This window comes from Stigmatopora nigra, chromosome 15 (genome assembly GCF_051989575.1).
Source record: "Stigmatopora nigra isolate UIUO_SnigA chromosome 15, RoL_Snig_1.1, whole genome shotgun sequence".
NCBI classification, from domain to species: domain Eukaryota; kingdom Metazoa; phylum Chordata; class Actinopteri; order Syngnathiformes; family Syngnathidae; genus Stigmatopora; species Stigmatopora nigra.
In genome coordinates this window covers 9434738-9448431 of record NC_135522.1, presented here as the reverse complement: position 1 = coordinate 9448431, position 13694 = coordinate 9434738, and the positions used below count along the sequence as shown (strand labels likewise).

The 13694-nt window shown below is 40.9% G+C and overlaps 1 protein-coding gene across 5 annotated transcripts in view; it reads left to right on the top strand.

The window, feature by feature from the left end:
- The window catches only part of tnrc18 (trinucleotide repeat containing 18), a 50578-nt gene that overhangs the window by 17286 nt on the left and 19598 nt on the right, over window positions 1–13694 (top strand). For all 5 annotated transcript variants that reach the window (XM_077734018.1, XM_077734015.1, XM_077734017.1 and 2 more), the window contains exons 4-13: window positions 2037–2138; window positions 2276–3985; window positions 7189–7273; window positions 7428–7642; window positions 8556–8702; window positions 9150–9334; window positions 10020–10425; window positions 11267–12181; window positions 12580–12725; window positions 12808–12941. In XM_077734018.1, coding sequence (XP_077590144.1) covers window positions 2037–2138; window positions 2276–3985; window positions 7189–7273; window positions 7428–7642; window positions 8556–8702; window positions 9150–9334; window positions 10020–10425; window positions 11267–12181; window positions 12580–12725; window positions 12808–12941 — 4045 coding nt within the window. The remainder of the gene's footprint in view (window positions 1–2036; window positions 2139–2275; window positions 3986–7188; window positions 7274–7427; window positions 7643–8555; window positions 8703–9149; window positions 9335–10019; window positions 10426–11266; window positions 12182–12579; window positions 12726–12807; window positions 12942–13694) is intronic.

The window sequence follows — 13694 nt, the reverse complement described above, 5'->3', positions numbered from 1 at the left end:
TTTTTCAGTTAAGGAAGGTCATCACAGTCATGTGAGTCCCCCTAAGACAGATCAGGACTTGCATGCAATAAGCATTTGTTCGTCACAGAAATAGACAGAAATCCTATCTGACCTATATTCAGGAGATGATGGAATGGATGGAAATTTGACTTAAAACTCAGCCTGAATTATCTTGCTAAACCCCCGCGCTGACTCAAGAGTTCACAGACATGGATATAAATACAATCCTTCAGGGCTTAAAGGTTCTTAAAACCTAGTCCCTTGCTGTAGTAGCAACTGGAGGTAAAACTAAAAGCATTTCAGCGCAGCAGCTTAGAGTCAAAGTTTGAATGTGGTTGGGACTCACCCACGCCTCACAGAAATAAAAGCTGAGAGAGAGACAAGGAACATCATTGCTTACAGTTTACAGCGTTTAAATGAAGCTTAGTGATGAAACTACCGTGCATTCATTTTCCCTCTCTGTGTAAAGCCCTACATGTTTAAATTAAATGCAAGCCTAATTTTGGGTCACTTCTATGTTAGTTTTAGGGTACCTATACTAGGCACTTCACTTCTACCACTTCTTATTGATTTTGGGTCACTTTTTACACATAATATATATTTTCCAGTTGATTTTTAGGACATTTCCAGGTTACTTTCAGGACATTATTCACATCATCTTGATTTTAAGGTTTCTATGTGTCACTTTCACATTTTTTAATGGATTGCTTCCAGATTTTTTCGGGGCAATCCCAGGTTCCTTTCTGTGCATTTTGGCTCACGTTGTAAATTTTGGAGCGTATAAAAAACTTTTTTTGAGGGGTCCAAATGACCACCAATGAAAAGAACATGCAAGTTAATAAAATCATGTTTACATTTTTATTATCACATTTTTTTTCATGTTGATAAAGAGTTGAACATTTTAATGTCCCAACAACAATAATGTATTTTGTATTCCCACTTATCTATGCACCAGTTTCTTAGTTTCTGCCTCTCACAATGTAAAAACATTTACATCCTGGCTTGTATCACGGTGGAATGGCTGCGGCAACTTTGGTGATGCCTTGGCAAGACCAGGCAAGGCGACTCTGACCAAGCATGTGCGAATGTGTGGTAACAGCAGTCAAACTAAGAGTTACAAACAAGCGCATCACTAGCATGGAAATAAACGGCAGAGGCTTTTTGCTATATTAAGAGCAAGTCTCAAAGAACAACAGCTGGCTTTGAGGCTAACTTGATCCCATTGCTGAGCTCATATATGGAACAACTGAGTTCTCAGGTGAAAAAAAACAAGGGACAAAAAAATTGAAATGACTGAAGTTTGACATTAATTTCCACATTTCTCGTTATGCTCAAACATGTGGTTGTCAAACTACAACCAAATTCATTTAATGTTTTTGTGCACAGCTTCAATAGATGCCTGGAGTGTTTTTCTAGGCTTAAATTTTAGTTTAGCATAAAAATATTGAAAATAAATATATTTATAGTAATAAACATGCTGAGATAATATCAGAATTAAGGAGCTGCATGGGGAGAGAACGCAATCATTAAGTTTTATGCTGTAATTTCTGTAGGGCATATTTATGAAAGCGGTGATATAACTTTGAAATTTGTTGCTTTGCCCAGATACAATGCTCTGTAACCAGGCCAGGTTTCTTGAGTGTTTTGAAGCACAGGAGTATTTTCGAAAGCGGATCCAAACCACAAGTATTTCTTTTAATCAGTATTTTGTCCTTCGGGCTCTGAAATATTAATAATTAAATGCGCAGTTGTGTACAGTTCTAGTCAGTTACGCAAGAATACAAAGTTTCATAATCCTTTAATTTTGATGACATTGGAATTCCAGAACTTCAACATTTGTTTATTCCTGCCTGCTAGTCAAAATGTATTATTCAATGTTTAGCACAGATAGAGTTGAATGTCATTCTGTTGAGGTGAACCTATTTACATAGATCAATGTACATTTTAAGGGAAATTAGTGAGTGAATTAACTGGTATAGTTCAATTGCAATACATTTAAACATACTAATCAAATTATGTGTTCTGTTTGTCTGTAGGCTACCCTCTCCCCGGCAGCCTATACTCAAGCCCCTACCTATCTTTGGGGCACTTGGACCCACCCTCAATTTCCCACAATCATCTATATGAATCACATAAAGGTCAGTCACTCATAATGATGTCCTTTTCACCCTGACTCATTTTTAGTGCCTTGGACTTATTCATTTTAGCATAAAATGTGCCCTGACATCCAAATGTCTTGATTTTTGGATTGAGGCGTATGTCTTTTTTTCCATAGAGAGCTTTTTCCTGCCAGCACCTATCAGCCAGTCACCCCTCCACCCCCCATCTACATCTCAAAGCACACTGCCTAGCTTGACACCGCCCCAAAAGGCATCACGAGACGGAAGCAGAGAACGGTCCTGTCGGGGTGAACGTGAAAGAGACCGAGAGCGTTCAAGAGAAGAGCTGCGAACACACCATGTTGTGGACCTCACGCTGGATGGAAGGAGCGAGGAAGACCGCCGAGGGCGCCTTGGGGATAAAGAACGAGAGAAAGAGAGGGAAAGGGACCCAGAGAGAGACGGTTGGTCTTTACATCCTCACCACCATCAACACAAATCAAACTCTCAACCCTCCAACGCAGAGCCCAGGTCAAGGCCATCACCTGCGCTCCCCTCAATGTCCCCGAGCGGCGGTGGAGGAATCCCCCGGCTTCATGGACACGAAATGGACCGGGGAAGCCGTGAGGGGGAGGGCGGCTCAAGAGCCCATAATCACTCTAACCGTCACTCGAATAACTCGAACTCGCTGACAGCCTCTCCCTCAGAACGGCAAAGGAGGAATGACTCGACACTCCAGTTCTCTTACGCCCTTCCACCTTTTCTGCAATCTTCTATCGCTGCAGTTTCCCTCCCTCATGTACCTAGAGAGTCTTCAAGGGAGCAAAGAGTCAGCGCGCCAACATATGTACCTTCTGTGGAGGTTTATGACGAGCGGATCGGTCCCATCCAGATCGCGTCGCAGGCAAGAGACAAGCATGGTGACAAATACAGAGATCGAGATAAGGAACGCGATCATGAAAAAGAGCTGGAACGGGAAAGTTACAGGTTTCCAGACAGGAATCTGATCGAGCATCCTCAAATTTCCCAGCCTGCTGACTCGGGTAATCATCGAGAGGAAGGTTCCGTAATTTGTTCCAATGGAAAACGAGGCCAGGACTCTTCTCACTCATTTAGTCAATCAAGGTTTAGCCCAGAAGCTCGGGACATGTCCAAATACTCAAGTCGCCTTGGCTTAGAGCGGACTGGCACAGACAAAAATTGGAATTCCATCAGTCCTTTGACGAACTATGCTACCAATCACATGGCAGCTCTCGCTGCCCAACACGGACGAGCCCTCTCTTCTCCACACAGTCAGCAATCACACACACAAATGTCACATTCCCCTCACACAACCAACCGGCCAACCACTAACTCAAGCTCACACAGACATTCCCCACAAACGGAACGTGGACAGAGCCGTACAGGTGAGGAAGGGAGTCAGAGAATATACTTGGACCCTTCAGCCCTCTACCGACCAGGAGTGTCCGTTGGGGTTGAGAGAAGTGTCGGCCCCTCGGAGGTCTCAGCCATGCAGAATCTCATTAAAATTTTTGCTCCTGAAGGGCCGTCCTCCTCCGGGCTCTCAGCAGAGAGTCGAGGTCCCTTCGGGGGTTTGGCTAGTATCGGAATGGTAGCCGATCGAGACCGAGAGCGGGAAAGAGATAGGGAGAGGTCAGTCATTGGCTCAAGTGCTTCTGGGTCGTTAAGGGTGCCGCCGCAGCTGAAAAGAGAACAGGATAGGCCAGATAGCGCTCGCTCCTTTGGTCGAGAGATTGAGGGGGAAGTGCGCCACCCGCCAGTAGGGATTGCTGTAGCCGTGGCCCGACAAAGAGAAAGCACAAGCAGTAAACAAGCCCCTGGATCTTCAGAACCCCAGAGATCTCTTCTGACAACAACTATTAAAGGTAATGATAGCTTTTTTTTCATGCAATGGGTTTGAAATCTGTTGGGGTTTGAGTTTTGTCTTGAGTTTTTGTCTTATGGGGTATTCAGGGCCAGGGAAAGTATGCATACATAAATGTAGTTTGAAAATGCCATGGACAAATGATAGACAGATGGCTATATTTTAGTCAATACAATGAACTTTATCTGTATCTTATCAATTTATGACAATGTTGTCTCTGGGTACTGACAAGCCAAATACATAATAGAATAGTTATGGAAACCAATACACACAGGTGTCCATCAGGTATCAATAGGGCTAGGGGACCCAATTCATCAATGGAAATTTACCAGTCAATCACCAAGGTATTAGCACAAGATGGCATCACAATAAGCTTTGAACCAGTACAGCATTGTTTACTGACAGGCTCCATGACCTCTAATACTATGTACACCCTATTGTTATTCATATATCTGAAAATATTCTACCTATGTCCCGCACTGTCCGTGCACTGAGACTTTGTCCAGTTAACTCGGTGCTTGCATTGGCATCGCACTAACCATCGCTAGTAAGTTGCCTTATGATAGTTTCTTTTTTCCCCGACTCCCGAGTTGTTTGGGATGTTTTCAAGAGTAAAACATTTTGAGTTACTGACATCATTCCTGTTTTCTCCCTGTTTGGGTCCACACGTTGGTTCTTGCCTGCTGGCTCGCCCACATTACCATGACAAATTAATTTGCAGAACATTTGTTTTTCACACGTGTATTTTAGAAATTAGCCACTTTAAATCACACCCAATGTGTATTTTACACTGTCTGGTTGGGTACAGGCGGGTAGATTGTGATATTCCATAATAAACTTATTTTCTCCTCATTTCAAATCACATGCTTCTCTACACCAGCCCTAGTTATACTGGATGGAATTTAGATCTGCTTCGTTTAATGAATCAAGAGCAAATAATCCCTCATTTTACTTACTATGAATTATTAATGATTCATTTTTCTTTGCCTGAAAGTCATATTTTCTCAGCTCTGTTTGACTTGAAGGCATTTGTGGCCATGATATGATTGGACTTTTTTCCCCCCCAAATGACTAATTGCGTCATGTGATGCATTTTTTTTGGTGAGCCTCTTTTTAACGAGTCAGTTGGCCCTCTACTTCTGTCTATAGTCTTCTTTTTGTCTCTATCTAAATGTCTCTTTTCAGTCTGTCACTGCTCCAAGTGCTTTTTTTCATCCTCTACTCTCTTTTCATTTCCTTCAATGTCTCCACTTCTGAGTTATTTGGCAGAGAACTCCCTCCTTGTCCCACCTCAGGGCCTTTTCTCTATCTCTCTCTTTCCCCACTCTTTTCTGCAAGTTGTGGGCTGCTTACAGTTCCCAGCATAGCCTCCACCCACTCTGCATTTAACATAGTATTACAGAGTGCAGCTAAAAGCTACAAACAAGCCTTGAATGACAAGACGACTATTGGGTTGTTGCTAAGCAATGATGCTCCTCAAGAGTGATGGACTTTGTTAATGTGTGAAAGACTATTGTGAGTTTTTGTGAGGTACAATAGATGACTCATGGAGTGTTTATTAGCATGTACTTGTGCATGCACGTCCATCCCCGGCGGAGGCTTTAGTAGTCTATGACTTTTTAGGTTACACAGATTTTTCAAATAGTCCTTCCTTTTAAAAGAAACTCTGTACAAACAGCTGAGGATTCGCTGTGGAAAAATACAAACAGATGGAGATAAGCAGCACTGTTGAGATGAGACCGGCTGATGGATGAGATGAGAGAATTCTCAGGGGTGAAAAGAATTGAGTATTAGGGAGGTGAGCAAGGGAGAAAAGGTGGTGGCTAATCACTGGCTTTGTGATGCACAGAAGAGGATAGCATGTGGGGCAGTCTCCCTGTAACCTTGGTAACAGTCTTGAAATCTTTCCTGCGGAGAATGTCAGGGTTGGTTAAAGTCTCTTGTCCCTACACACATGCACACGTACACACACACAAACACTTACACACTCTTTGAATGGTTCAGCACAGTTGTATAAAACCCTTTTCTCCATTTTGTACCATGGGGACTTTGAGTCATCTTAGTTGGGTGGAGAGCTAGAGTGCAAAAGGATCTTTATGTTTATTCCTTCCTTGATAGAGTGAGAGCAAAGCTTGCTGAATTATTGTATTTTTAGCAACGTAGGTTTAAAGTTCACTGTGCATACAGACAGCCACTAATGTACTGTGACGTTTGGGTAATTAGCCATGAAGGTTAATATACCAGAAAGAAAATGAAGTAGTCCTCATATTAGATGCTCATGTTGTTGCTTTATGGAAGACATATTTAGAAGTGTTTTCTAAAGTTGCTGCAAAATGTTTGAACTAGATTATCTAGTTGGATGTTTCAGTCTTTGTTTGACCACCTAAAAACACAAAATTGGAAGAATGCTTTTGAAGAGATTTATTTGGATTGCGGTATACATTAAAAGTAATTAACAGATATGAATTACTCCTGTCACGATACTATCATTTTCAAACAAATTCCTGGTGACCAGAGATGGTAAAAACAGAAAGTAATACCGATACTTTTGCAATCAAATCTAATATCCGGATGTGGCATTTCAGTATAGATTAAATTAGATTAAACTTTATTCACCCTGGATATTTAATACCTTTTGATAACCCTTATCTAATCAACAGAAAAAATGATTAAATTGAAGAAAAAAAATCCCTGAAAAACTTTTCTGGCAATACTCTTGCAATTACTGTCCATCCATCCCAAAGAACATTTGGGAAATACAAGAGGCCTTGGCTTGCATTCAATGTCCTGGTTCATCCCAAAAGTGTTCAATGAACTTAAAGTCAGAGCTCCAAAATTGTTTTAAATTGACTGGGGATTAATTGGGTGTCGCAAGCACCATGATGAGTACTTTGTAAAGTATATTTTGTAAATTCCATAGTAAGACTTCTAACGGTATTCAATTTGAATGGAGGCCCGACTGCTCTGCAGAATCTATGACAAATGGTTCATTTGAGCAGAGCAGCAGGAAGCTGCAAGACATCAAACACAACATCCTGTCAGGTCAACATTGCGACGATTCTGTTTGATGGTTGGCCAGAGTGAGGTCAGCCAACTGACCTGCAGTGAATTAACCTCTCGCCCCCACTGCCTTGTTGTCGTGTTCTGTAATGAAGCTTGGTATTCAGTGGTCTGCAGCACTTGATTTCTCTGTTGTCAACATAGATGAAGAACGAGGTGAACAGCGTGCACGTCATCATGAAGATCGACTCCTCGCAAGCCGCTTGGAACGTAATGACAAAATGCTCAGGTGAGGAGGACATCTAACCTGTTTTTACATCTCGTCTAGCCTGTTCTAAGAATTATTCAAGCGATGTTTAGACATGAGTTTTACTAGATTGTCTTTGTTACAGTAAAACCCTTGTTCGTTTTTTTAATGAAGTTTGCTTTTTGATTCCTCACAGAGACCATAAAGAATTACCTGATTTCACCCAGTTGCACCCGCCACTGCTTTCGAGCAGTTTGACACCCAATTTGATGACAACCAGTCTCATGACCCCCAACCTTATGGTGACGGGAGGGGCAGGGCGTTGGCATCATGACCCTTCAACACTGACCTCTAACCCCTGGCTGCCTCGTCCTGGAGCCCCCCCAGTCTGGCTCTCCAGTTCACCATATAGTATGTGAACAGCACTTCTTCTAGCATCTTAATGTATCTAAATTCTTACATACCATGTTTTCCCCATTAAGCCAGACATAAGCCAGCCTTTCTAAAAGGGGTTTTTCACTGTTGAATTGTAAAGTTTATCATAATTTATCATATATTTTGTGTGTACATTAAGTCCCACTGCAACAGTGAACCTTTCAAAATAGTTTGTGTGTTGTATGGGCCACCATTTTCCTTTTCAGCTGTCGTCCTCTTTGACATTTGAGTTATTCAACCTAGTGCTAAAGACAGTTTGATTCCGTTTAACACGAGCATACGGCGTGCTTGCGAAATGTTACACGTGGTTGTGTAGCGGTCTTTGATTGGTGTAGTAACAGAGGGAAGTGTTGGCATTCTGTCAAATGGCAGCAGCAGCCTCCCGGGGTCAAGTGGCGCAGACATTCCTGAACTTTGCAGGACGTTCCAGATATATGTCTCATTCCCAGTCCAAAAATAACCATTCTAACACTCACACAGTGCTTCAGGCCCATTTTGACTGTAAACACAAAGACATGCAGGGATACAGAGCTCTCTAAGGCCCTTTCCAGTCTAGACACTTGAGGGTCTATACATGTATTTCTACTATGCAGTTTATTATAAGGAAGGCATTTTAAAGTGTTTAAAAAAGCCATTTTTTTAGGTTTGGAATGCACTTTTTCTTTTTCCATTAATTGTAAAGGGAAAAAATGCATTGAGAACAGGTTGTGGTTGAGAACGAGGTACCACTGTAACTCTTTATGCCCTCAAACTTAGTATACAAGCAAAATGCAAAAAAATAGTTGTACAAATGTAAGTTTTCAAATTAGTTATCAAAATATTCTCCTTGTGTAACCCTTACCCAATCTGTGCTCTTTAATTCCCTCTCATTACCTCTTCCTTCTCACAGGTTTGAGCTCTTCCTCCCTTCACCAGACGCTTCCCCCAGGCTATCCACCATCACTACCAGGCTCCATACCACCCCCCTACCAGTTTGTCAGAGACTCACAGACTGGAAAACTTATAGTGATCCCAACAGAACACCTGCCACACTATGGTATAATAATCTTCTTTCATTCCCTCAATTCAATGGCATCACATATGATCTCGTTATTAGACAAGACAAATTTTTTTGTGTATCACAATTCAACACAATATAATCCAAAGTGCTTTACATAAAAAAATGAATAAATCATCAAGCTAGTAGAAAGCAATTGAAACACCGAACAAAAAAATCAATAAGAAGCACAATTTATATAACTTGAATGTTGAACTACACAGGCAAATACAAATACGCAGTTTTTTTTTATCTCATAAAAGATTTAATGGTTTCATCACACTGGATACTCCCATACCCTACTTGATCTTGTTTTTGAAACACTTAGCGGACTGGTTCCGTTACATCGTACAAAACACAGAGATTTTACATTTTTTTCCAACAAAAACAGTTGTTTGGTTAAACCTACCTCAAATGTTCCTCTTATTTCCCTTTCATTGTGTCCAGGTGGAGATGTATTGGAGCGTGGGACCCCTATGTGGCCCGGGGTATACGGTACAGGCACTTCTCTTCAGCATGCAGCTCAGCTCCAACTCCTCTCCCAGCAGCAGATGCTCAGACAACAGGAGCTGCTCATGATCCAGCAACATACGGCCCAGGTTTTGGAGCTGCAGAGAAATGCACAGTTTGTTGTAAGTGCTACTTGTTCTTCTAAAACACAGAGGGGCCCGATTGATTGAAGGTTACCATCTATATGCAAATAGATGTATTCAGTATTGGCAATGTTTTTTATTATACCAAAAGTGAATTGCAATAGCTTATATGGGTCTGTCAATTGTATGCTCTTAATGAAGTCTTTTTCACTTGTAGACGTCCAATTCATTTAAAGTGGGAGGGCATGCAGCAAACGTTTGTTCATTTGCTGCCAATCCTTCTACTTGAAATGAATTTGATTTCTGCTACCATCACTTTTAGGCCATGAAATATATTAATTTACATTAGAATATGTATGAGTATTAATAAGAAAAAACATACATGTGCATTTGTAGATTTTTTTTAAGGAAATGTGGTTTTGGTAGATAAAAATGGCATCGCTGCAATAGTAGTTTTGTCTCCCCACACTTCAAATTATGTCACAAATGTCATTTTACAAAATTTATGTGGTGAAAACAACACACTTCTATGTCACAAACATTTCAATGAAAATAATATGAACATTTTTACACAATTTATCGCTTCAATTTGTCACTTTAAACATTTACCAGTGGCAGCTGATTTAAAAATCTTACTAAATCTATCTCAGGGGTAAACAAAGTAGTTTTAGTAAAAATAAATGAAAACAAAATGTTATTAATATTTTCTTTCCTGATTCTTCAGGAGCATTTAAAGGCCAGTGAGCATCAGCCAAACCATGACGACAAACCAGAAAAGCCGAATGCTGAACCCAAAGCTCGACAATCTTTAGCATCTTCCCAATCTCCCTCACCCATCCTCCAATCCCGCAAGCCTCCCCTAATGTCTCGTTCGCCGACACCCTCGACGTCTTCGATTACGCCGCTACCATTGCTATCCTCACCGGTCACTCACCTGAAGTCAGAGGAAAGGAAACAGAGAGTGTTGTCTCACCCTCCAACACCCTTGCCACGCACTCCCTCCCCATGTTCAGCCTCGCCACCTCCATCCTCACCACGGCTGCCAAAACACGAGTCTGGCGACGATGCACAGCCTGATAGGAGAGGTCGTCGAGATGGACGAAAAACTGATTTCCAAACCATCTACACAGGTGAGTCATTCAATCACAGTTTAGTTATGTCTTGTCTCTATCTCATTAGCCATTTTTGGTGATAGACATCCAATCCATTTGACTGCAAGGGACAGCATGTCCATTTGTTCCTCCCAGTGAAAATTGATGAGATTTCAATCACAGAAAGTTCCAATTTTAATAAATCTAAGACATTTTCTTTCAAAAATATATAACAAATACTCTGTCTAACACTAAATATATTTTGGACTTGCTGTAAACACCCTTTCATTCGCCAATATCGAATACCAGTCTGATAACTAGGCAATGTATAAAGGCGAGAAAATAAAGCATATCTAAATGTAGAAGCTCTGAATTAACACATTGATTACATATGCCAATTATGTACTACTAATTGGCCTCAAGTTGTCCCTAAATTCACTCATAAAGTTACCCAATTGGGGCCTAAACAAGAATAATGCATGCAAAACAATTGAAAATACCAACCTATATAATACACATAGAGCAAACCGTCAACTTTATTATTTAATTCATTATTAATGATATCTTAACTTAACATACAGCAAACTTAAAACTCAAGCCTAATAGTCACTGGTATTGGTAGATGATTAAATATCTTTATATTTATATATATGCACTGCTGTTTATACTGCTTTAAACATTAGTTGCAGGTCCATTTGATGTCATTTAAAAAAAATAAAGTTGGTTTATTGTATTATTACTGTGGAATATCGATAGTGTAACCAGCACTATTACGTATGTCCCTGGATTAACAGCAAAATGAGTAATGGAGGTCAAGTGGGTGCACCTTTTATCTTAAATAAAAACACATGTATATATATTTTTGTCTTTGTGATTACAGAGCTGTCACCCAGTTACCCTTACCAGTCAATAACGACTCCTTTTGGTCAGACCGTTCCATCTTATCACAACACAGAAGCGCTTCCACGACGGCACTCCCACACTTTGGACTTGAGTCCAAAGACCTTGCCCTCAGCCCATCTCCATTCAAGGCTACTAGATGCTGACATCAAACCACAAAAACTGACAACAGAAAATAAGTCCTTCCCGATACAGGAACCAGTCATTGAAAAACATCAATCAGATTTGATGCCAGAACCACTTATTCCTCTAGTGCGTAGCTGCAGTCCTGTCGGAGCTAGGCAGAATAGACAAGATGAAGGGGTGTCATTGAATCATGAGTCGATTACCCCGCAGGTTACTATTCCTTCACCACAGCAGAATTTGAGTGTTGAGGATGTCAGGCTCGAAGGCAAGGATGGACAAATCAAAACAGAGTTGCAATCATACCAGTGTCAAGAAGCTTATTCTTCTCCACACAATGGAGTTGTGCCTACAACCATTGTTTACAAGGAATTTGAGCGAATGCGATACCCATCGGACCACATAGAAGATCTGGATAGCCCGGAATTCACTAAGCAAAGTGCTGAAATTGAATCCCAACAACCAGCTACATCGAAGCACCCCACTCCAAGTCAGATGGAAGACACGTCCAATATCGCCCACACGCCCGAGTCGCCGCTCCCTCTGATTGTTGGTCTTGAAGACCCAATGTCGGGGATGCTTGCTCTGCTCAAAGCCAGCGAGATGTCTCAGCCGTATCCTCTCAGTCAGACCGTATCAACACTCATTCATCCGATTGAAATTGCTGCAGACTGCAGTAATGCTGGTCCGTTGGAGATTGTGGCACTGGAGGGCATGGCCTTGCTCAGCCAAATGGTCAAGCAGGAGATGGAGAACATCAGCACAGAGCAAGGTAAGGAGAGTAAAATTCATATTCGGTTTCTGAAATTTTTGGATGAATCTTTCATGCTTTATAATCTTTTACAGGGTTTAATATTTTTAGTATTGAATTTTCCAATTTTTGTTGTATCTTTTAATATTTTGTTATTAATAATGCCACCTGTAGGGGTTCACTCGACTGACTTTGTTGCGGATAGGCGATGGCTCGATTCCCGCTGGTTGCGTTATGATTGTGAGTGCGAATGGTCGTCTGTTTCTCTGTGTGCCCTACAGCTGACTGGCGACCAGTCTAGAAAAAAGTTTATTAATATTATTATTAAAAAGATTGTATATATATATATCGTTGTCAATGACGTCCAATGAGTTCATCTACAATTAGCCTGTTTTATTTTTTGTCTTCATCCCATTTAGATTTTGCAAAAGAAGGTTTGGACTATCTCCTTGAAGCAAGCAGACAAATTCTTCTGGAGGCCATAGAAGAACAGTCCCACATTGATCTTCCCCGAACTCTCGATCCCAAGAGGAAGTACAGCTGGAGACAGAGAAAAGAGGAGCCGGTAGGAAAATAGAAATATGGCTGTCCACATAGAAAAAGGTGGCAAAAAGACCTCAACTTTCATTTGGCCTCTTCCCTTACAGCTCTTTAGCAAAATATCCATGGACATGTTGGATGCGGTGGAAGTGGAATACCGCATTCGCTTGGCTGAGCTACAGAAAACATACAAGGAAAAGCAGCGAGAGATGAGCAAGCTGCAGAGACGTAGAGACAAGCAGTGAGTTCACACTACACTACTGTTGTCTCTTGGGATGTCACGATCACATATTTTTAAATATGAGTCAGAGTCACCTGAGAATCTGCTGATACCAACTCCCAATCCGATTCCAAGAAAATGTATTGTATATATTAAAACCTATTTTTTTTTACCCTTTCCGATTCTCTGAAAATGAATAATTAAATTGGAGACATCCCTAGAAAAAAGAAGAAAAACTACTGATACCAAAAAAAAGATACTCAATCGAAAATAGGAAATTCTTTTTTTAAATGAAATCTTTTGGTGCTATTGCCAACTAAAAATTAAAAACTGAATTGAATTAGTCATTATTGGAGTCAAGCTCTGTCAATGACAGCCAATGAGTAACCAATATTAATGCAAAAATATCCTCCATTGGGTTCAATAATACTGCAAGATCAAATTTACCCCATGACAATAAATGTTTTTGTGACCTGTGGTATCAGTACTTTTGCAATCAAGTACTTTTTCTGGATTTCATTATTGATACTTCAAATGATTTTCCATACTTTTGACAACACTATAGTACACACGCTGACGTGTACGCATTTTTAGTACACACAAACTCAAACTCATCTCATCTCATTTTCCCCTTTATCCTCACTATGGTTGCGAGGGGTGCTGGAGCCAATCCCAGCTGACTTTGGGCCAGATGTGGGAGACATCCTGGCCAGCCAATTGCAGGACACAAGGAGACAAAAAGCACATCCATGCTCACACTCAAACCTAGGGGCA